Below are 25,328 nucleotides of genomic sequence, written 5' to 3'. Positions count from 1 at the left end.
GATAGCAACGTTATCACTGGCATAACATTATGATAGCAACGTTATCACTGTCATAGCATTATGATAGCAACGTTATCACTGTCATAACATTATGATAGCAACGTTATCACTGTCATAACATTATGATAGCAACGTTATCACTGTCATAGCATTATGATAGCAACGTTATCACTGTCATAACATTATGATAGCAACGTTATCACTGTCATAACATTATGATAGCAACGTTATCCCTGTCATAACATTATGATAGCAACGTTATCACTGTCATAACATTATGATAGCAACGTTATCACTGTCATAACATTATGATAGCAACGTTATCACTGGCATAACATTATGATAGCAACGTTATCACTGTCATAGCATTATGATAGCAACGTTATCACAGTCATAACACTGAGGAAGTTCTCAGAGATTGAACCGATGGTTGACTCATTGAAATGCTGGTGGTCAGTATGTAGGAGAAGTGTCATTTTCATTCGTCACACTGCCTGTCTGGTCAAAGTCATCACATTGGACACAGATAGGGACACACACACACACACACACACACACACACACACACACACACACACACACACATACACACAACCAACCGACCTCTTTAGTGGAGGGCGGTGGAGACTCGAAGCTGTCACTCCCCTCGAGCATGGGCGTCCGGACGGAAGACTCCGCCCCCTGAGGAGAGGCCTGAGAGTCTGATCCTGGAGACTGGATAGAGAGACCATAATACATACATATGATATAATATAACATTTGACATGTCTGTATTGTATTTTGTATTTTTTGTGTGAGTGTAATGTTCACTCTTCATTTTGTATTGTTTATTTCCCTTGTTTACTTCCTGTCTATTTCACATGCTTTGGCAATGAAAACATACATTTCAAATGTCAATAAAGCCCTTTCAATTCAATTCAGGGGGGTTGTCTGAGAGAGAAGGTGAGAGAGGGGGGTTGTCTGAGAGAGAAGGTGAGAGAGAGGGGGTTGTCAGAGAGAGAAGGTGGAGAGAGGGGGGTTGTCAGAGAGGGGGGTGGGGGTTGTCTGAGAGAGAAGGTGTGAGAGAGGGGGTTGTCTGAGAGAGAGAGGGGGTGGGGGTTGTCTGAGAGAGAAGGTGTGAGAGAGGGGGTTGTCTGAGAGAGAAGGTGAGCGAGAGCGAAAAGGGGACAGGGGTGAATGGAAAAAGAGGTGGAGAAGGAGAGGAGAAAGGAGAAAGGGAGGGGAAAGCAGAGGGGGAAAGGAGTAGAATAAGTTATGTCATCCTGCAGACACAACACACTGCAGACACAACATCCTGCAGACACAACACACTGCAGACACAACATCCTGCAGACACAACACAACATCCTGTAGACACAACATCCTGCAGACACAACATCCTGCAGACACAACATCCTGCAGACACAACATCCTGTAGACACAACCCAACATCCTGCAGACACAACACAACATCCTGAAGACACAACATCCTGCAGACACAACACAACATCCTGTAGACACAACATCCTGCAGACACAACACAACATCCTGTAGACACAACATCCTGCAGACACAACACAACATCCTGTAGACACAACATCCTGCAGACACAACACAACATCCTGTAGACACAACATCCTGCAGACACAACACAACATCCTGTAGACACAACATCCTGCAGACACAACATCCTGTGCTCCTACTGAGAAAGAAGGCTCACAGTGCCTTCGGAAAGTATTCAGTCCCCTTGACTTTTTCCACATTTTATTACGTTAAAGCCGTATTCTAAAATGTATTAAATGGTTTTTTCCCCTTCATCAATTTACACACAATACCCCATAATGACAAAGCAAAAACAGGTTTTTAGAAATGTTTGCTAATTATATATATAAAATTAAAGATCACATTTACATAAGTATTCAGACCTTTTACTCAGTACTTTGTTGAAGTACCTTTGGCAGCAATTACAGCCTCAAGTCTTCTTGGGTATGGCGCTACAAGCTTGGCACACCTATATTTAGGGAGTTTCTCCCATTCTTCTCTGCAGATCCTCTCAAGCTCTGTCAGGTTAGATGGGGAGCATTGCTACATAGCTCAGGTATCTCCAGAGATTTTTATTTTTTTATTTTACCTTTATTTAACCAGACAAGTCAGTTAAGAACAAATTCTTATTTTCAATGACGGCCTAGGAACAGTGGGTTAACTGTCTTGTTCAGGGGCAGAACGACAGATTTGTACCTTGTCAGCTCGGGGGTTTGAACTTGCAGCCTTCCGGTTACTAGTCCAACGCTCTAACTACTAGGCTACCCTGCCAAGTCCGGGCTCTGGCTGGGCTCTAGCTGGGCCACTCAAGGACATACAGAGACTTGTCCCGAAGCCACTCCTGCATTGTCTTGGCTGTGTGTTTAAGGTTGTTGTCCTGTTGGAAGGTGAACCGTTGACCCAATTTGGAGCAGGTTTACATCAAGGATCTCTATGTATTTTGCTCAGTTCATCTTTCCCTCGATCCTGACTAGTCTCCCAGTCCCTGCCACTGAAAAACATCCCCACAGCATGATGCTGCCACCACCATACTTCACTATAGAGATGGTGCCAGGTTTCCTCCAGATGTGATCCTTGGCATTCAGGCCAGAGAGTTCAATCTTGGTTTCAACAGACCAGAGAATCTTGTTTCACATGGTCTGAGAGTCTTTAAGTGCCTTTTGGCAAACTCCAACTGGGCTGTTATGTGCCTTTTACTGAGGAGTGGCTTCCGTCTGGCCACTCTACCATAAAGGCCTGATTGGTGGTGTGCTGCAGAGATGGTTATCCTTCTGGAAGGTTCTCCCATCTCCACAGAGGAACTCTAGAGCTCTGTCAGAGTGACCATTGGGTTCTTGGTGCTCAGCTCAGGCCATGTCACTGTGTTCTTGGGGACCTTCAATGCTGCAGAAATTATTTGGTACTCTTCCCCAGATATGTGCCTCGACACAATCCTGTCTCAGAGCTCTATGGACAATTCCTTCGACCTCATGGCTTGGTGTTTGCTCTGACATGCACTGTCAACTGTTGGACCTTTATATAGACAGGTGTGTACCTTTCCAAATCATGTCCAATCAATTGAATTTACCACAGGTGGACTCCAATCAAGTTGTAGAAACATCAAGGATGATCAATGGAAACTGGATGCACCTGAGCTCAATTTCAAGTCTCATAGCAAAGAGTCTGAATACTTATGTTAACAAGGTATGTTTTTTTTATACATTTGCAGAAATAATCTAAAAACCTGTCCATGCTCCATTGCCTATAGTTCTAGTACAATGAACAGCCATGTCACAGTGGCTGAACACACTGCGTACAGGGACATGATCTGAAACTAATCCGATAACATGAAATCCATTTATAATGCTACTTACTGCTATAGACATGCTAATGCAGGAGATATAGCCCACAGTAATGCAGGAGATATAGCCCACAGTAATGCAGGAGATATAGCCCACAGTAATATGCTCAAGGGGTACAACCTACTCTGGCAAACAACTGTAGGATACAACCCCTCAGACTGATATCTACCCAGCCGGCAACAGAACTGGCAACACAGTCTAGGATAAAACCCTCTTCTGAGACCCTCTTCTGTATCTACCAAGCCACAAGAGGAACTGGCAACCCACTGTGGGATAAACAACCCTCTGATCTATTTAACCAGCAGCAGAACTGGCAACCCACTGTGGGATAAACAACCCTCTAACTGATCTATTTAATTAGCAGCAGAACTGGCAACCCACGGTAGGATAAACAACCCTCTTTCTGATCTATTTAATTAGCAGGAGAACTGGCAACCCGCGGTAGGATAAACAACCCTCTTTCTGATCTATTTAATTAGCAGCAGAACTGGCAACCCGCGGTAGGATAAACAACCCTCTAACTGATCTATTTAATTAGCAGTAGAACTGGCAACCCGCGGTAGGATAAACAACCCTCTTTCTGATCTATTTAATTAGCAGCAGAACTGGCAACCCGCGGTAGGATAAACAACCCTCTAACTGATCTATTTAATTAGCAGTAGTATTGGCAACCCGCGGTAGGATAAACAGCCCTCTAACTGATCTATTTAACATTGAAATGGTCAAAATAAATGGTAGCTATCCTTCTCTCTGTGTTGTCCTGCTACTGTGCTTGGCTACTGGTACTGTCTCCACAGGATGTGATGCTTTTGTACCAAGCTCCGCTCTACACATGTATTATAAGCTAGAATAATTCACCATGGAATGGGGGACGGGGGAACAGGGGTACGGGGGTACAGGGGATGGGGGGACTAGGGGACATGGGTACAGGGGGACGGGGGTACAGGGGGTGGGGGGACAAGGGGACAGGGGTACGAGGGGGGGACGAGGGGACAGGGGTACGGGGCGTACAGGGGGATGGGGGGACGAGGGGACAGGGGTACGGGGGAGACGAGGGGCACGGGGGTAAAGGGGGATGGGGGGACGGGGGTGTACAGACAGAGGACAGGATGTACAGGATGTCTACAACGCATTTAGGAAAGTATTCAGACCCCTTGACTTTTTCCACATTTTGTTAAGTTACAGTCTTGTTCTAACATTGATTAAATTCATATTTTTCCAAGCCTTGAGGTCAAAGGAATTGTCCGCAGAGCTCTGAGACAGGATTGTGTCGAGGGTAACAAAGGGAAACAGAAAATGTTTGCAGCATTGTAGCTGTTTTACAACGGCAGGAACTGGGAGACTAGTCAGGATCGAGGGAAAGATGAACAGAGCAAAGTACAGAGAGATCCTTGATGAAAACCTGCTCCAGAGCGCTCAGGACCTCAGACTGGGGGCGAAGATTCACCTTCCAACAGGACAACGACCCTAAGCACACAGCCAAGACAACACAGGTGTGGCTTCGTGGTAAGTTTCTGAATGTCTTTGAGTGGCTCAGCCAGAGCCCGGACTTGAACCTGATCGAACATCTCTGGAGAGACCTGAAACTCCCCAAATACAGGTGTGCCTAGCTTGTAGTGTCATACCCAAGAAGACTCGAGAACGTTATCGCTACCAAAGGTGCTTCAACAAAGTTCTCTAAAAACCTGTTTTTGTTTTGTCATTATGGGTTATTGTGGGTAGATTGATGAGGAAAAAACAATTGAATCCATTTTAGAATAGGGCTGTAACGTTAAAAAAAATATAATAATGCTTTCTGAATGCACTGTATGTCTGGCGGCCAGGACAGCTCCATTTGCAGGGCTAACTCTGACTGTGGAGAGGAGAGGAAAATGGAGTAGAGGAGAGGATAAGAGAAGAGAAGAGAAGAGAAGAGAAGAGAAGAGAAGAGAAGAGAAGAGAAGAGAAGAGAAGAGAAGAGAAGAGAAGAGAAGAGAAGAGGAGGAGACAGGACAGGAGAGAAGAGGAGAGAGGAAGGAAAGAAGATAGTAGGAGAGGAGAGAAGAGAAGAGAAGAGAAGAGAAGAGAAGAGAAGAGAAGAGAAGAAGAGAAGAGAAGAGAAGAGAAGAGGAGAGGAGGAAAGGAGGAGACAGGACAGGAGAGAAGAGGAGAAGAAGGAGAGAAGATAGTAGGAGAGGAGAGGAGAGGAGAGGAGAGGAGAGGAGAGGAGAGAAGAGGAGAGGAGAGGAGAGGAGAGGAGAGGAGAGGAGAGGAGAGGAGAGGAGAGGAGAGGAGAGGAGAGGAGAGGAGGAGAGGAGAGGAGAGGAGAGGAGAGGAGAGGAGAGGAGAGGAGAGGAGTGAAGATCATTTGTCCTCAGGGTAGACAGCCACCACTCAGAAAGGGAAGGGAACAAGTATGACAGACAACTCAGAGGAGAAGAGAGAGAAACAGAGAGATGAAGTAGTAGAGATATGATGTGAAAGGGGGATAAACAAAAAGAGGGGTACAGTGTCATGGCTTTATCTCAATAGTCTACAGTGGCTTCCTCTTTTCCTCACCTCCTCTCCTTCATCTGCACTAATCACACACACAAAAACACACAGGTGACTGAAAGCACACACACACATACACAAACACACACACACACACAAGCACACACAAACACAGTACTAATAGTCTGTGTAAAGCACTACTCACGTCGCCACCTAGTGAGGGCTGCAGGTCACAGCACTCAGCGGTGGGGCTCAGGTCCTGTCTCATCACCCAGATGGGCTCTTTAGGTTCATCAGGGGTATAGGGTGACCTCACCGTCCTGGTCTTCACCTCTTCTATGGCCTCCTTGATGTCCTTTATGGCCAGGGAGATGGCGTCTCTCTTTTCACGACTGTTACGAACCCCAGACCAGTCGTCAGATTCTGCTAAGGGTGGAAGCTCTCTTCTTCACTCTCATCTCCCTCTCCTTCTATCTCTCCCTTGCGGTATGTGGAGTCTGTGGGCGCATCGGATTGAGAATTGTGAGCGTGTTCGGATTCGGGCCACTCTCCCTCCTCTTCCTCTCCTCCTTCCATCATGTCCTCTTCCTCTCCTCCCTCCCGTAGCCCGGCAGCAGCTCTCTCCAGACTCTGAGAGCTGAGACTCTCTCTGACCTCGGCTACGATCATGTCGATGTCCTCTTCCCCGTCCTGGTCGCAACTGTCTGCCCGTGGGTACGGAGCAAACTCCGCCTCCTTCTCCGGGCTGTCCGACTCCCCGTCCGAGCGTTCATCGTAGTGGTGGAGCCGTGACCCCACCGCCTCCTGCTGTCGGTAGTCCCCGCCTCCTTCCCGCCCCTCAAACAGATGGAACCCCGCTTTCCTCTGCTGGAGGTTCTCATTGGCGTCCATAGGCTCTGCAACCTTTGCGGCAGAAGAGAGAGCGTCGCCGATCTCCTCGTAGACGTGTTCTGTCAGGGAGTAGTCGTAGGCTTCAGAATACGCCTCGTCTTCTGGCTCCACCCCTTCCTCCACGCTGCAGTCCCGCCCCCCTTTTCTGCTGGCCCCTCCCCCACGGCGGTAGAGAGGCTGGGTGTACACGTAGTTGGAGTAACCTCCTCCAGGGTTCAGGGTCTCCTCTGCCTCCTCCTGACTGGGGGGTCTCCCAACATCTGGTAGGGGTTCCCGGGGTAAGGGAGGGGGCAGAGGGGGGTAGTTGAGGTTCAGGTTGGGGTGGGGTTGCTCTGACTCAGCACTCTCTGTGTATCCCTCTGCCTCTGGGCGAAGCGTCACCTCGTAGGTACCGCAGTCGTCCTCTGCCTCAGGATCTAGTGCCATGACGGCGTCGCCCTCCGCCCGGTCTGTGTGTGTGTGGAAACCGCTTTCCGTGCTAGCAGAACGAGCTAATGCATAATCATCACCCTCTCTCCCCCTCTCTCTCCCCCTCATCCTCCTCCGGCTCATCTGGTTGTGGGAGTAGAGAGTGAACAGGCTGTGGGCCTGGTGGAGGTGGTTGTTCCTCCGGCTCATCTGGTTGTGGGGGTAGAGAGTGAACAGGCTGTGGGCCTGGTGGAGGTGGTTGTTGTTGCTGGGCCCTCTCAGCCTCTCTCTGCTGTCTCTGTGTGTGTCTCTGCTGCTGTGCTCTGAGCCTGGCCTCACTGTCCTCCTGTCTGCGGTAACGTGTCACTGCAGGTCGCGGGATGGGCAGAGACTGACCCTGGGCCTGCTGGGGCTGAGGCTGGGGCTGCTGGGGAGGAGACTGGGCTCCCTGGTGCAGCTCTGCCTCTGGCTCCTCTGTTGACCTCCGCTGTGGGGCTCCTCTGATTCTGCTGCCACCTGCACCAGGGGCCTCATTATACCTCCTGTAGCGCGGTGCAGCATGGTTGTTGTTTTCACTACTATGGTTGCTAGGCTGCCGGGGTCGCCTGCTGTTTGTGGCAGTGTTGTTGTCGTGGCGACGGCGTTGAGGAGGGGGCAAGTCGGCTTCCACGTCCTCGCTCAGTTCCTGGCCTAACTCCGCCTCCTGGGGGTTCATGGCTGCCTCGGATTGGTTGAGAGGAAGAGGGAGGATGGGTTTAGGCAAAATGCATGGCCTGCCGTCGTGTGGGACACAAGCAGCTCAGATCTTCTGAGGAAAAGAGAGAGAGAGAAAGACAGAGGAGATATTTAGAACAATATTTTCATCCAGCACATGAAGTGAGTTAACAACAAAGTGAACGAATGAATGACGGAGTACAATATGACATTTTATGAAATAGTTTGGGGAAAGGCCAGATGATGGTGGTGGTGTTGGTGGGGAGGTGGATGGTGGTGGTGGTGGTGGTGGGGATGGTGGTGGTGTTGGTGGGGAGGTGGATGGTGGTGGTGGTGGTGGTGGGGAGGTGGATGGTGGTGGTGGTGGTGGGGAGGTGGATGGTGGTGGTGGTGGGGAGGTGGATGGTGGTGGTGGTGGGGGTGGATGGTGGTGGTGGTGGTGATGGTGGTGGGGAAGTGGATGGTGGGGAGGTGGATGGTGTTGGTGTTGATGGTGGGGGTGGATGGTGGTGGTGATGGTGGTGGTGTTGGGGTGGTGGATGGTGTTGGTGGTGGTGATGGGGAGGTGGTGGTGCTGGTGGTGGTGCTGGTGGGGAGGTGGGGAGGTGGATGGTGATGGTGGTGGTGGGGGGGGTGGATGGTGGATGGTGGTGGTGGGGAGGTGAATGGTGGTGGTGGTGGTGATGGGGAGGTGGTGGTGCTGGTGCTGGTGGTGGTGCTGGTGGGGAGGTGGGGAGGTGGATGGTGGTGGTGGTGGGGAGGTGGATGGTGGTGGTGGTGCTGGTGGGGAGGTGGGGAGGTGGATGGTGGTGGTGGTGGGGAGGTGGATGGTGGTGGTGATGTTGGTGGTGGGGAGCTGGTGGTGGTGGTGGTGAGGTGGATGGTGGTGGTGGTGGTGATGGGGAGGTGGTGGTGCTGGTGCTGGTGGTGGTGCTGGTGGGGAGGTGGGGAGGTGGATGGTGGTGGTGGTGGGGAGGTGGATGGTGGTGGTGGTGGGGGTGGATGGTGGTGATGGTGGGGAGGTGGATGGTGGGGAGGTGGATGGTGGTGGTGGTGGGGGGTGGATGGTGGTGGTGGTGGGGGTGGATGGTGGTGGTGGTGATGGTGGGGAGGTGGATGGTGGTGGTGGTGGGGGGTGGATGGTGGTGGTGGTGATGGTGGGGAGGTGGATGGTGGTGGTGGTGATGGTGGGGAGGTGGATGGTGGTGGTGGTGGGGGGGTGGATGGTGGTGGTGGTGGGAGGGTGGATGGTGGTGGTGGTGGTGATGGTGGTGGTGGGTGTGGGTGGGGGGTGGATGGTGGTGGTGGTGATGGTGGTGGGGAGGTGGATGGTGGTGGTGGTGATGGTGGGGGTGGATGGTGGTGGTGATGGTGGTGGTGTTGGGGAGGTGGATGTTGTTGGTGGTGGTGATGGGGAGGTGGTGGTGCTGGTGCTGGTGGGGGTGGATGGTGGATGGTGGTGGTGGGGAGGTGGATGGTGGTGGTGATGTTGGTGGTGGGGAGGTGGTGGTGGGGGGGGTGGATGGTGGTGGTGGTGGGGAGGTGGATGGTGGTGGTGGTGGGGGGTGGATGGTGGTGGTGGTGGTGGGGAGGTGGATGGTGGTGGTGGTGATGGTGGTGGTGTTGGGGAGGTGGATGGTGGTGGTGTTGGAGAGGTGGATGGTGGTGGTAGTGATAGTGGTGGTGTTGGGCAGGTGGATGGTGATGGATGGTGGTGGTGGTGGTGTTGGGGAGGTGGATGGTGGTGGTGTTGGGGAGGTGGATGGTGGTGGTAGTGATAGTGGTGGTGTTGGGGAGGTGGATGGTGATGGATGGTGGTGGTGGTGGTGATGGTGGTGGTGGTAGTGGTGATGGTGGAGAGGTGGATGGTGGTGGTGATGTTGGTGGTGGGGAGGTGGTGGTGGTGGTGATGGGGAGGTGGTGGTGCTGGTGCTGGTGGTGGTGGGGAGGTGGGGAGGTGGATGGTGGTGGTGGTGGGGGAGGTGGATGGTGGTGGTGGTGGGGGTGGATGGTGGTGGTGGTGATGGTGGGGAGGTGGATGGTGGGTGGTGGTGGTGGTGGTGGTGGTGAGGTGGATGGTGGTGGTGCTGGTGCTGGTGATGGTGGTGGTGGTGGGGAGGTGGATGGTGGATGGATGGTGGTGGTGAGGTGGTGGGTGGGGAGGTGGTGGGGAGGTGGATGGTGGTGGTGGTGGTGGTGTTGGGGGGTGGATGGTGGTGGTGATGTTGGTGGTGATGGTGGGGAGGTGGATGGTGGTGGTGGTGATGGTGGGGGTGGATGGTGGTGGTGATGGTGGTGGTGGGGGGGGTGGATGGTGGATGGTGGTGGTGGTGGTGGTGGTGGGGGTGGATGGTGGTGGTGGTGGTGGGGGGTGGATGGTGGTGGTGGTGGTGAGGAGGTGGATGGTGGTGGTGGTGATGGTGGTGGTGTTGGGGAGGTGGATGGTGGTGGTGGTGGGGAGGTGGATGGTGGTGGTGGTGATAGTGGTGGTGTTGGGGAGGTGGATGGTGATGGATGGTGGTGGTGGTGGTGGTAGTGGTGATGGTGGAGAGGTGGATGGTGGTGGTGATGGGGAGGTGGTGGTGCTGGTGCTGGTGGGTAGGTGGGGAGGTGGATGGTGGTGGTGGTGGGGAGGTGGTGGTGGGGGTGGATGGTGGTGGTGGTGATGGTGGGGGAGGTGGATGGTGGTGGTGGTGGTGGAGAGGTGGATGGTGGTGGTGATGGTGGTGAGGTGGATGGTGGTGGTGATGGAGAGGTGGTGGTGCTGGTGCTGGTGATGGTGATGGTGGTGGGGAGGTGGATGGTGGATGGATGGTGGTGGTGAGGTGGTGGTGGGGAGGTGGATGGTGGTGGTGTGGTGGTGGTGGTGGGGGGTGGATGGTGGTGGTGATGTTGGTGGTGATGGTGGGGAGGTGGATGGTGGTGGTGGTGATGGTGGTGATGGTGGTGGGGGGGTGGATGGTGGTGATGTTGGTGGTGATGGTGGGGAGGTTGATGGTGGTGGTGGTGGATGGTGGTGGTGGTGGGGGTGGATGGTGGTGGTGATGTTGGTGGTGATGGTGGGGAGGTGGATGGTGGTGGTGGTGATGGTGGTGGGGGTGGATGGTGGTGGATGGTGGTGGTGGTGGTGGGGTGGTGGATGGTGGTGGTGATGTTGGTGGTGATGGTGGGGAGGTGGATGGTGGTGGTGGTGGTGATGGTGGGGAGGTGGATGGTGGTGGTGGATGGTGGTGGTGGTGATGGTGGTGGTGGATGGTGGTGGTGGGGAGGTGGTGGTGGTCGAAAACTTTTGCTGGAAAAACAGTAAGTGAGAGAACAAGGGTAAGTTGACATAGAAATACATCCCAACATTTACTCCCATTGGTTGAGAGAGGGGAAGGTGATAATTGCCAGCGAGCCCATAGGTTAAACAGCACGCTTGAGGAATGGGAAAGTTGGTTACCTTGTCAGTTAAACACCTGAATGCCTTCAATTGAAACATGTCTCCTGCATTTAACCCTCTGAATCAGAGAGGACTGCCTTAAGCAACATCCAAGTTTTAACCACCTTACTCAGGGGAAGAACAACACCTGGGGGATTCAAACCAGCAACCTTTCGGTTGCTAGTCCAACGCTCTAACCACTAGACCACCTGCTGCCATGTGTGGAATGTGCATTATTGTTCTGTGATTAAAGGCTATAAGGTAAATAGGTGACAGACATGCCACACATGGCTAATAGGAAAGAGGAGAAGAAATTGATGATGACGATGACGATGATACGTTTGTATTCATCTCCACTATGAATACTAGGATACAAAGTGAATTATATTCTTCTTACTGGATGAAGTTAAACATGCATAAACCAGCCTTCCTGATTGAACTTGACCAGCCTTCCTGATTGAACTTGACCAGCCTTCCTGATTGAACTTGATCAGCCTTCCTGATTGAACTTGACCAGCCTTCCTGATTGAACTTGACCAGCCTTCCTGATTGAACTTGACCAGCCTTCCTGATTGAACTTGACCAACTGATTGAACTTGACCAGCCTTCCTGATTGAACTTGACCAGCCTTCCTGATTGAACTTGATCAGCCTTCCTGATTGAACTTGATCAGCCTTCCTGATTGAACTTGACCATGCCATAAATCATGAGACAGCTGGACCACAGTAACAACTTCCTCATAGACCTACTACTCACTTGCCCTCTGTTGAGGATGCTTCCCCCTCTGAGTCCAGAGCTCTCCCCTGACCCACACGCACGCACGCACACACACACACACACACACACACACACACACACACACACACACACACACACACACACACACACACACACACACACACACACACACACACACACACACACACACACACTGTCACAAAGACCCCCTTGAGGTCTATCCCCTCCTTTTATGGTTCCACAGCTGGTTACAATACAAGTGTGTGTGTGTGTGTGTGTGTGTGTGTGTGTGTGTGTGTGTGTGTGTGTGTGTGTGTGTGTGTGTGTGTGTGTGTGTGTGTGTGTGTGTGTGTGTGTGTGTGTGTGTGTGTGTGTGTGTGTGTGTGTGTGCGTGCGTGCGTGCGTGCATGTGTGCGTGTGACATTGACCCACTTAGTGCTGTGAAAAGCCACAGAAAGAGAGAGAATCACACACACACACACACACACACACACACAGTCCCAGAGGCAGATCAGCGTGACTAGGATCAGTCATAAAGTAATATATATACCTCAAACTGTGGATACTAAATCAAATCCCATCATATTGGTCACATACACGAAATCCTTACTACCACCAACACCAGACATTCGGTTCATCCTGGAAAGGAATGTAGGACCTGTTCTGATCATATCATTACCTAGACTGGTCAAAGCTTAATTTAAACCTTTTTGAATTTTAACTACGACATTGAAAGTGGACCACCCTGCTACAATACTGAAGCACTCTGAGATTAAATAAAATGTTTCCAGACTCCACATCTTCCCCTATGACTTACAACTATCTACTGTGCATATCATAGCATTAAAAAGGAGGGACCATTTAACTCTCATACTACCGACTGGGACCATTTAACCCTCATATCACCGACTGGGACCATTTAACCCTCATACTACCGACTGGGACCATTCAACTCTCATACTACCGACTGGGACCATTTAACCCTCATATCACCGACTGGGACCATTTAACCCTCATACTACCGACTGGGACCATTTAACTCTCATATCACCGACCGGGACCATTTAACCCTCATACTACCGACTGGGACCATTTAACCCTCATACTACCGACTGGGACCATTTAACCCTCATATCACCCACTGGGACCATTCAACCCTCATATCACCGACTGGGACCATTTAACCCTCATACTACCGACTGGGACCATTTAACCCTCATATCACCGACTGGGACCATTTAACTCTCATATCACCCACTGGGACCATTTAACCCTCATATCACCACTGGGACCATTTAACCCTCATATCACCACTGGGACCATTTAACTCTCATATCACCGACTGGGACCATTTAACCCTCATACTACCGACTGGGACCATTTAACCCTCATATCACCGACTGGGACCATTTAACCCTCATACCAGAGAGATCTGAGGTCTGGATCCGACCAGGTCAATACGGGACGGGTCCAGTTGTCCTCGGGTCCGTTCAGAACAGGTTTCTATATATTAAACAAATTAATTTATGCAGGTCAGGTCAGGGTGGGAAAGCCCCAAGTCCATTTTAGAATTGGTCCAACTTTCTGGAGTCTTTAAGATCTTTTACAGACACACAGTCAGAGCACGCATCTCTGGTAACCATGGTGATGGTCTCCCTTGACAGTGGCTAGGCGAAGTGTTCAGACTGCAGCAAAAATGTCTACCTGCACACACACACACACGCAGGTGGCATGCAAACAGAACACACACACACACACAGGCATGTAGGCTGACACTCAAACATACAAACACGCCAATGTGTATGCATGCTCACACACACACGTACATACACAGACAGACACAAAAACATAGACATACACATGTCACACACACTCTCCCTCCCTAGGGACCTGCCAGCCCTTACCCGCAACAACAAGAGGAAGGAGAAAACAATCGATGGCGACAGACCAGGAAAAAGTGAGACAGAACAGCTCTATATCCAAATGAAGGAGAGGCTGCAGTAGAATGAAACAACAACACTGAGGCAGTCCAGAGAGATGGTAGGTGGGGAAGAGAGAGATGGGGAGAGAGAGAGAGAGAGAGAGAGAGAGAGAGAGAGAGAGAGAGCGAGAGAGAGAGAGAGAGAGAGAGAGAGGAAGGGAAGTGAGGGAGAGAGAGAGAGAAAGAGAGATAGAGAGCGAGAGCGAGAGAGAGAGAGAGAGAGAGAGGGTAGGAGGGAAGAGAGAGAGAGAGAGAGAGCAAGAGAGAGAGTGAGAGAGAGAGAGAGAGAGAGAGAGAGGCAAAGAGGGAGAAAAAGGATGGGAGATAGGAGAGAGGATAGGACAGGACAGGGAGAGAGAGAGAAAGAGAGAGAGATCGAGAGAGAGGGTAGGAGAGAGAGAGAGAGAGAGAGAGAGAGAGAGAGAGAGGCAGAGAGGGAGAAAAAGGATGGGAGGTAGGAGAGAGGATAGGACAGGACAGGGAGAGAGAGAGAAAGAGAGAGAGATCGAGAGAGAGGGTAGGAGGGGAAGAGAGAGAGAGAGAGCGGCAGAGAGGGAGAAAAAGGATGGGAGGTAGGAGAGAGGATGGGATGGGGAGAGAGAGAAAGAGAGAGAGAGAGAGTGCGGCGTTAGAGGGCAAGAGAGTCGGGGGAGAGAGAGGGCGAGAGAGAGAGAGAGGATAGAGAGAAAGAGAGAGAAAGAGAGAGAGAGAGGGAGAGAGAGAGTGAGAGAGAAACAGAGGGAGAAAGAGAGAGATGGAGAGAGAGAGAAAGATGGAGAGAGGGAGAGAGAGATAGAGAGATAGCCTGCTGAAGTGGGAAAATTGACTGCTATCAATTGACATACTACAGAACATGAAGAATTTGCCTGCTACTGCACTAAATCTAGGAGGGGCTTTCAGATGAATAAACAGACAGGAATAAACACACACACACACACATCAGTACCTGACGCAGTCTTTCAACCATATACAGCATGAACAGCAAACAAAGGAGAACCTATACACATTCTGCAACCCAATCACTAATAGCTAAGATAGATGAACGCATAAAGTGTGCTGCTTTCGTGCTCTCAAATATACATACCAGAGATAGAGGGAGGGCACCACAGCAGTGCACCACAGCAGGGTACCACAGCAGGGTACCTCAGGAGGGCACCACAGGAGGGTACCACAGCAGGGCACCACAGCAGGGTACCTCAGCAGGGCACCACAGCAGGGTACCACAGCAGGGCACCACAGCAGGGTACCACAGCAGGGTACCTCAGGAGGGCAACACAGGAGGGTACCACAGCAGGGTACCTCAGGAGGGCACCACAGGAGGGTACCACAGCAGGGCACCACAACAGGGTACCACAGCAGGGTACCTCAGCAGGGCACCACAGCAGGGCACCATAGGAGGGTACCTCAGGAGGGTACCTCAGCAGGGCACCACAGCAGGGCACCACAGCAGGGTACCTCAGCAGGGTACCACAGCAGGGTACCACAGCAGGGCACCACAGCAGGGCACCTCAACAGGGCACCACAGCAGGGTACCTCAGCAGTGCACCACAGCAGGGTACCACAGCAGGGCACCACAGCAGTGCACCACAGCAGGGTACCTCAGCAGGATTAGGGTATGTATGTTAGAGGGATCTGATATGCTGCTGTGAAGGAGGAGGCTGAACGAATATTTCATCATCATTACTGTGAAGGAGGAGGCTGAGGAGCCTGAATGAATATTTCATCATCATTACTGGTCTGAAGGAGGAGGCTGAGGAGGCTGAATGAATATTTCATCATCATTACTGGTCTGAAGGAGGAGGCTGAATGAATATTTCATCTTCATTACTGGTCTGAAGGTTCACCTCTATACTGAACTGGATGGAACCATTCCTTTTAATGTTTAATTACACCTTTTATTCTCCATACCTCTTACCCCTCTTCACCCCTATACTCCCTCATTCTCCATACCCCTTACCCCTCTTCACCCCTCCACTCCCTCATTCTCCATACCTCTTACCCCTCTTCACCCCTCCACTCCCTCATTCTCCATACCTCTTACCCCTCTTCACCCCTCCAGTCCCTCATTCTCCATACCTCTTACCCCTTCTTTCACTCCCTCTTCACCCCCTCTTCACCCCTATACTCCCTCATTCTCCATACCTCTTACCCTTCTTCACCCCTCTACTCCTTCTTCTCTCCTTCTTCCCTCATTCTCCATCCTCACCCCTCCACTCCCTCATTCTCCATACCTCTTACCCCTCTTCACCCCTCCACTCCCTCATTCTCCTTACCCCTATTACCCCTCTTCTCCCCTATACTCCCTCATTCTCCATACCTATTACCCCTCTTCACCCCTATACTCCCTCATTCTCCATCCTCACCCCTCCACTCCCTCATTCTCCATACCTCTTACCCCTCTTCACCCCTCCACTCCCTCATTCTCCATACCTCTTACCCCTCTTCACCCCTCCACTCCCTCATTCTCCATACCGCTTACCCCTCTTCACCCCTATACTCCCTCATTCTCCATACCTCTTACCCCTCTTACCCCTCTTCACCCCTATACTCCCTCATTCTCCCACCTCTTACCCCTCTTCACCCCTCCACTCCCTCATTCTCCATACATCCTACCCCTCTTCACCCCTCCACTCCCTCATTCTCCATACCGCTTAACCCCTCTTCACCCCTATACTCCCTCATTCTCCATACCTCCTACCCCTCTTCACCCCTCCACTCCCTCATTCTCCATACCTCTTACCCCTCTTCACCCCTCCACTCCCTCATTCTCCATACCTCTTACCCCTCTTCACCCCTATACTCCCTCATTCTCCATACCTCTTACCCCTCTTCACCCCTATACTCCCTCATTCTCCATACCTCTTACCCCTCTTCACCCCTCCACTCCCTCATTCTCCATACCTCTTACCCCTCTTCACCCCTATACTCCCTCATTCTCCATACCTCTTACCCCTCTTCACCCCTATACTCCCTCATTCTCCATACCTCTTACCCCTCTTCACCCCTCCACTCCCTCATTCTCCATACCTCTTACCCCTCTTCACCCCTCTCCCTCATTCTCCATACCCTTACCCCTCTTCACCCCTATACTCCCTCATTCTCCATACCTCTTACCCCTCTTCACCCCTCCACTCCCTCATTCTCCATCCTCACCCCCTTCCACTCCCTCATTCTCCATACCTCTTACCCTCTTCACCCCTCCACTCCCTCATTCTCCATCCTCACCCCTCTACTCCTCATTCTCCATACCTCTTACCCCTCTTCACCCCTCCACTCCTCATTCTCCATACCTCTTACCCCTCCACTCCCTCATTCTCCATCCTCACCCCTCCACTCCCTCATTCTCCATCCTCACCCCTCCACTCCCTCATTCTCCATACCGCTTACCCCTCTTCACCCCTCCACTCCCTCATTCTCCATACCTCTTACCCCTCTTCACCCCTCCACTCCCTCATTCTCCATACCTCTTACCCCTCTTCACCCCTCCACTCCCTCATTCTCCATACCTCTTACCCCTCTTCACCCCTATACTCCCTCATTCTCCATACCTCTTACCCCTCTTCACCCCTATACTCCCTCATTCTCCATACCTCTTACCCCTCTTCACCCCTCCACTCCCTCATTCTCCATCCTCACCCCTCCACTCCCTCATTCTCCATACCTCTTACCCCTCTTCACCCCTCCACTCCCTCATTCTCCATCCTCACCCCTCCACTCCTTCATTCTCCATACCGCTTACCCCTCTTCACCCCTCCACTCCCTCATTCTCCATACCTCTTACCCCTCTTCACCCCTCCACTCCCTCATTCTCCATCCTCACCCCTCCACTCCCTCATTCTCCATCCTCACCCCTCCACTCCCTCATTCTCCATACCGCTTACCCCTCTTCACCCCTCCACTCCCTCATTCTCCATACCGCTTACCCCTCTTCACCCCTCCACTCCCTCATTCTCCATACCGTCTTACCCCTCTTCACCCCTCCACTCCCTCATTCTCCATACCTCTTACCCCTCTTCACCCCCTCCCTCATTCTCCATACCTCTTACCCCTCTTCACCCCTATACTCCCTCATTCTCCATACCTCTTACCCCTCTTCACCCCTATACTCCCTCATTCTCCATACCTCTTACCCCTCTTCACCCCTATACTCCCTCATTCTCCATACCTCTTACCCCTCTTCACCCCTATACTCCTCATTCTCCATACCTCTTACCCCTCTTCACCCCTCCACTCCCTCATTCTCCATCCTCACCCCTCCACTCCTTCATTCTCCATACCGCTTACCCCTCTTCACCCCTCCACTCCCTCATTCTCCATACCTCTTACCCCTCTTCACCCCTCCACTCCCTCATTCTCCATCCTCACCCCTCCACTCCCTCATTCTCCATCCTCACCCCTCCACTCCCTCATTCTCCATACCGCTTACCCCTCTTCACCCCTCCACTCCCTCATTCTCCATACCTCTTACCCCTCTTCACCCCTCCACTCCCTCATTCTCCATACCGCTTACCCCTCTTCACCCCTCCACTCCCTCATTCTCCATACCACTTACCCCTCTTCACCCCTATACTCCCTCATTCTCCATACATCTTACCCCTCTTCACCCCTATACTCCCTCATTCTCCATACCTCTTACCCCTCTTCACCCCTATACTCCCTCATTCTCCATACCTCTTACCCCTCTTCACCCCTATACTCCCTCATTCTCCATACCTCTTACCCCTCTTCACCCCTATACTCCCTCATTCTCCATACCTCTTACCCCTCTTCACCCCTATACTCCCTCGTTCTCCATACCTCTTACCCCTCTTCACCCCTCCACTCCCTCATTCTCCATACCTCTTACCCCTCTTCACCCCTATACTCCCTCATTCTCCATACCTCTTACCCCTCTTCACCCCTATACTCCCTCATTCTCCATACCTCTTACCCCTCTTCACCCCTCCACTCCCTCATTCTCCATCCTCACCCCTCCACTCCCTCATTCTCCATACCTCTTACCCCTCTTCACCCCTCCACTCCCTCATTCTCCATCCTCACCCCTCACCCCTACTCCCTTCATTCTCCATACCGCTTACCCCTCTTCACCCCTCCACTCCCTCATTCTCCATACCTCTTACCCCTCTTCACCCCTCCACTCCCTCATTCTCCATCCTCACCCCTCCACTCCCTCTCTCCATCCTCACCCCTCCACTCCCTCATTCTCCATACTCTTACCCCTCTTCACCCCTCCACTCCCTCATTCTCCATACCTCTTACCCCTCTTCACCCCTCCACTCCCTCATTCTCCATACCTCTTACCCCTCTTCACCCCTCCACTCCCTCATTCTCCATACCTCTTACCCCTCTTCACCCCTATACTCCCTCATTCTCCATACCTCTTACCCCTCTTCACCCCTATACTCCCTCATTCTCCATACCTCTTACCCCTCTTCACCCCTCCACTCCCTCATTCTCCATCCTCACCCCTCCACTCCCTCATTCTCCATACCTCTTACCCCTCTTCACCCCTCCACTCCCTCATTCTCCATCCTCACCCCTCCACTCCTTCATTCTCCATACCCTTACCCCTCTTCACCCCTCCACTCCCTCATTCTCCATACCTCTTACCCCTCTTCACCCCTCCACTCCCTCATTCTCCATCCTCACCCCTCCCTCCATTCTCCTCATTCCCATCCTCACCCCTCCACTCCCTCATTCTCCATACCGCTTACCCCTCTTCACCCCTCCACTCCCTCATTCTCCATACCGCTTACCCCTCTTCACCCCTATACTCCCTCATTCTCCATACGTCTTACCCCTCTTCACCCCTCCACTCCCTCATTCTCCATACCTCTTACCCCTCTTCACCCCTATACTCCTCATTCTCCATACCTCTTACCCCTCTTCACCCCTATACTCCCTCATTCTCCATACCTCTTACCCCTCTTCACCCCTATACTCCCTCATTCTCCATACCTCTTACCCCTCTTCACCCCTATACTCCCTCATTCTCCATACCTCTTACCCCTCTTCACCCCTATACTCCCATCGTTCTCCATACCTCTTACCCCTCTTCACCCCTCCACTCCCTCATTCTCCATACCTCTTACCCCTCTTCACCCCTATACTCCCTCATTCTCCATACCTCTTACCCCTCTTCACCCCTATACTCCTCATTCTCCATACCTCTTACCCCTCTTCACCCCTCCACTCCCTCATTCTCCATCCTCACCCCTCCACTCCCTCATTCTCCATACCTCTTACCCCTCTTCACCCCTCCACTCCCTCATTCTCCATCCTCACCCCTCCACTCCCTTCATTCTCCATACCGCTTACCCCTCTTCACCCCTCCACTCCCTCATTCTCCATACCTCTTACCCCTCTTCACCCCTATACTCCCTCATTCTCCATACCTCTTACCCCTCTTCACCCCTCCACTCCCTCATTCTCCATCCTCACCCCTCCACTCCCTCATTCTCCATACCTCTTACCCCTCATTCTCCACTCCCTCATTCCCTCCTCACCCCTCCACTCCCTCATTCTCCATACCTCTTACCCCTCTTCACCCCTCCACTCCCTCATTCTCCATCCTCACCCCTCTTCACCCCCTTCATTCTCCATACCTCTTACCCCTCTTCACCCCTCCACTCCCTCATTCTCCATACCTCTTACCCCTCTTCACCCCTCCACTCCCTCATTCTCCATCCTCACCCCTCCACTCCCTCATTCTCCATCCTCACCCCTCCACTCCCTCATTCTCCATACCGCTTACCCCTCTTCACCCCTCCACTCCCTCATTCTCCATACCTCTTACCCCTCTTCACCCCCTCCCTCATTCTCCATACCTCTTACCCCTCTTCACCCCTCCACTCCCTCATTCTCCATACCTCTTACCCCTCTTCACCCCTATACTCCCTCATTCTCCATCCTCTTACCCTCTTCACCCCTATCCCTCCACCCTCATTCTCCATACCTCTTACCCCTCTTCACCCCTATACTCCCTCATTCTCCATACCTCTTACCCCTCTTCACCCCTATACTCCCTCATTCTCCATACCTCTTACCCCTCTTCACCCCTATACTCCATCGTTCTCCATACCTCTTACCCCTCTTCACCCCTCCACTCCCTCATTCTCCATACCTCTTACCCCTCTTCACCCTCCACTCCCTCATTCTCCATACCGCTTACCCCTCTTCACCCCTCCACTCCCTCATTCTCCATACCTCTTACCCTCTTCACCCCTCCACTCCCTCATTCTCCATCCTCACCCCTCCACTCCCTCATTCTCCATACCTCTTACCCCTCTTCACCCCTCCACTCCCTCATTCTCCATCCTCACCCCTCCACTCCTTCATTCTCCATACCTCTTACCCCTCTTCACCCCTCCACTCCCTCATTCTCCATACCTCTTACCCCTCTTCACCCCTCCACTCCTCTCATTCTCCATCCTCACCCCTCCACCCCTCATTCTCCATCCTCACCCCTCCACTCCCTCATTCTCCATACCGCTTACCCCTCTTCACCCCTCCACTCCCTCATTCTCCATACCTCTTACCCCTCTTCACCCCTCCACTCCCTCATTCTCCATACCTCTTACCCCTCTTCACCCCTCCACTCCCTCATTCTCCATACCTCTTACCCCTCTTCACCCCTATACTCCCTCATTCTCCATACATCTTACCCCTCTTCACCCCTATACTCCCTCATTCTCCATACCTCTTACCCCTCTTCACCCCTATACTCCCTCATTCTCCATACCTCTTACCCCTCTTCACCCCTATACTCCCTCATTCTCCATACCTCTTACCCCTCTTCACCCCTATACTCCCTCATTCTCCATACCTCTTACCCCTCTTCACCCCTATACTCCCTCATTCTCCATACCTCTTACCCCTCTTCACCCTCCACTCCCTCATTCTCCATACCTCCACCCCTCTTCACCCCTCCACTCCCTCATTCTCCATACCGCTTACCCCTCTTCACCCCTATACTCCCTCATTCTCCATACGTCTTACCCCTCTTCACCCCTCCACTCCCTCATTCTCCATACCTCTTACCCCTCTTCACCCCTCCACTCCCTCATTCTCCATACCTCTTACCCCTCTTCACCCCTATACTCCCTCATTCTCCATACCTCTTACCCCTCTTCACCCCTATACTCCCTCATTCTCCATACCTCTTACCCCTCTTCACCCCTATACTCCCTCATTCTCCATACCTCTTACCCCTCTTCACCCCTATACTCCCTCGTTCTCCATACCTCTTACCCCTCTTCACCCCTCCACTCCCTCATTCTCCATACCTCTTACCCCTCTTCACCCCTATACTCCCTCATTCTCCATACCTCTTACCCCTCTTCACCCCTATACTCCCTCATTCTCCATACCTCTTACCCCTCTTCACCCCTCCACTCCCTCATTCTCCATCCTCACCCTTCCACTCCCTCATTCTCCATACCTCTTACCCCTCTTCACCCCTCCACTCCCTCATTCTCCATCCTCACCCCTCCACTCCTTCATTCTCCATACCGCTTACCCCTCTTCACCCCTCCACTCCCTCATTCTCCATACCTCTTACCCCTCTTCACCCCTCCACTCCCTCATTCTCCATCCTCACCCCTCCACTCCCTCATTCTCCATCCTCACCCCTCTTCACCCCTCCACTCCCTCATTCTCCATCCTCACCCCTCCACTCCCTCATTCTCCATACCGCTTACCCCTCTTCACCCCTCCACTCCCTCATTCTCCATACCTCTTACCCCTCTTCACCCCTCCACTCCCTCATTCTCCATACCTCTTACCCCTCTTCACCCCTCCACTCCCTCATTCTCCATACCTCTTACCCCTCTTCACCCCTATACTCCCTCATTCTCCATACCTCTTACCCCTCTTCACCCTATACTCCCTCATTCTCCATACCTCTTACCCCTCTTCACCCCTCCACTCCCTCATTCTCCATCCTCACCCCTCCACTCCCTCATTCTCCATACCTCTTACCCCTCTTCACCCCTCCACTCCCTCATTCTCCATCCTCACCCTCTTCCACTCCTTCATTCTCCATACCGCTTACCCCTCTTCACCCCTCCACTCCCTCATTCTCCATACCTCTTACCCTTCTTCACCCCTCTACTCCTTCTTCACCCCTCTACTCCCTCATTCTCCATCCTCACCCCTCCACTCCCTCATTCTCCATACCTCTTACCCCTCTTCACCCCTCCACTCCCTCATTCTCCATACCTCTTACCCCTCTTCACCCCTCCACTCCCTCATTCTCCATACCTCTTACCCCTCTTCATCCCTCCACTCCCTCATTCTCCATACCTCTTACCCCTCTTCACCCCTATACTCCCTCATTCTCCATCCTCACCCCTCCACTCCCTCATTCTCCATACCGCTTACCCCTCTTCATCCCTCCACTCCCTCATTCTCCATACCGCTTACCCCTCTTCACCCCTACACTCCCTCATTCTCCATACCTCTTACCCCTCTTCACCCCTATACTCCCTCATTCTCCATACCTCTTACCCCTCTTCACCCCTCCACTCCCTCATTCTCCATACCTCTTACCCCTCTTCCTCTTCACCCCTATACTCCCTCATTCTCCATACCTCTTACCCCTCTTCACCCCTCCACTCCCTCATTCTCCATACCTCCTACCCCTCTTCACCCCTCCACTCCCTCATTCTCCATACCTCTTAACCCTCTTCACCCCTATACTCCCTCATTCTCCATACCTCTTACCCCTCTTCACCCCTACTCCCTCATTCTCCCTTCCTCTCTTCACCCCTCCACTCCCTCATTCTCCATACCGCTTAACCCCTCTTCACCCCTATACTCCCTCATTCTCCATACCTCCTACCCCTCTTCACCCATCCACTCCCTCATTCTCCATACCGCTGCCCCTCTTCACCCCTCCACTCCCTCATTCTCCATACCGCTTACCCCTCTTCACCCCTACTCCCTCATTCTCCATACGTCTTACCCCTCTTCACCCCTCCACTCCCTCATTCTCCATACCTCTTACCCCTCTTCACCCCTATACTCTCCCCTCATTCTCCATCCCTCTTCCCCTCTTCACCCCTCCACTCCCTCATTCTCCATACCTCTTACCCCTCTTCACCCCTATACTCCCTCATTCTCCATACCTCTTACCCCTCTTCACCCCTATACTCCCTCATTCTCCATACCTCTTACCCCTCTTCACCCCTATACTCCCTCATTCTCCATACCTCTTACCCCTCTTCACCCCTCCACTCCCTCATTCTCCATACCTCTTACCCCTCTTCACCCCTCCACTCCCTCATTCTCCATACCGCTTACCCCTCTTCACCCCTATACTCCCTCATTCTCCATACCTCTTACCCCTCTTCACCCCTCCACTCCCTCATTCTCCATCCTCACCCCTCCACTCCCTCATTCTCCATACCTCTTACCCCTCTTCACTCCCTCCATTCTCCATACATTCTCCCTCTTCACCCCTCCACTCCCTCATTCTCCATCCTCTTACCCCCTTCCACTCCCTCATTCTCCATACCGCTTACCCCTCTTCACCCCTCCACTCCCTCATTCTCCATACCTCTTACCCCTCTTCACCCCTATACTCCCTCATTCTCCATACCTCTTACCCCTCTTCACCCCTCCACTCCCTCATTCTCCATACCTCTTACCCCTCTTCACCCCTATACTCCCTCATTCTCCATACCTCTTACCCCTCTTCACCCCTATACTCCCTCATTCTCCATACCTCTTACCCCTCTTCACCCCTATACTCCCTCATTCTCCATACCTCTTACCCCTCTTCACCCCCTCCCTCATTCTCCATACCTCTTACCCCTCTTCACCCCTATACTCCCTCATTCTCCATACCTCTTACCCCTCTTCACCCCTATACTCCCTCGTTCTCCATACCTCTTACCCCTCTTCACCCCTCCACTCCCTCATTCTCCATACCTCTTACCCCTCTTCACCCCTATACTCCCTCATTCTCCATACCTCTTACCCCTCTTCACCCCTACTCCCTCATTCTCCATACCTCACCCCTCTTCACCCCTCCACTCCTCATTCTCCATCCTACCCCCTTCCACTCCCTCATTCTCCATACCTCTTACCCCTCTTCACCCCTCCACTCCCTCATTCTCCATCCTCACCCCTCCACTCCTTCATTCTCCATCACCCTCCACCCTCATTCTTCATCCCCTCCACTCCCTCATTCTCCATACCTCTTACCCCTCTTCACCCCTCCACTCCCTCATTCTCCATCCTCACCCCTCTTCACCCCTCCACTCCCTCATTCTCCCTCTTCACCCCTCCACTCCCTCATTCTCCATACCGCTTACCCCTCTTCACCCCTCCACTCCCT

At 52.3% G+C, this 25,328-nt stretch overlaps 1 protein-coding gene across 1 annotated transcript in view; it reads right to left on the bottom strand.

Annotated features, from left to right (window-relative positions):
• LOC112236938 (amyloid-beta A4 precursor protein-binding family A member 1-like) overlaps window positions 1–25,328 on the bottom strand; it is a 135,813-nt gene that overhangs the window by 26,694 nt on the left and 83,791 nt on the right. The window contains exons 3-6 of the mRNA XM_042331301.1: window positions 6,292–7,941; window positions 6,040–6,244; window positions 5,944–5,949; window positions 604–714 (exon numbers count right to left, since the gene is read on the bottom strand). Coding sequence (XP_042187235.1) covers window positions 604–714; window positions 5,944–5,949; window positions 6,040–6,244; window positions 6,292–7,343 — 1,374 coding nt within the window. The 5' untranslated portion in view covers window positions 7,344–7,941. The remainder of the gene's footprint in view (window positions 1–603; window positions 715–5,943; window positions 5,950–6,039; window positions 6,245–6,291; window positions 7,942–25,328) is intronic.

Source organism: Oncorhynchus tshawytscha, linkage group LG12 (genome assembly GCF_018296145.1).
Source record: "Oncorhynchus tshawytscha isolate Ot180627B linkage group LG12, Otsh_v2.0, whole genome shotgun sequence".
Taxonomy (NCBI): Eukaryota; Metazoa; Chordata; class Actinopteri; order Salmoniformes; family Salmonidae; genus Oncorhynchus; species Oncorhynchus tshawytscha.
This window is presented reverse-complemented; position numbering and strand designations above follow the sequence as displayed.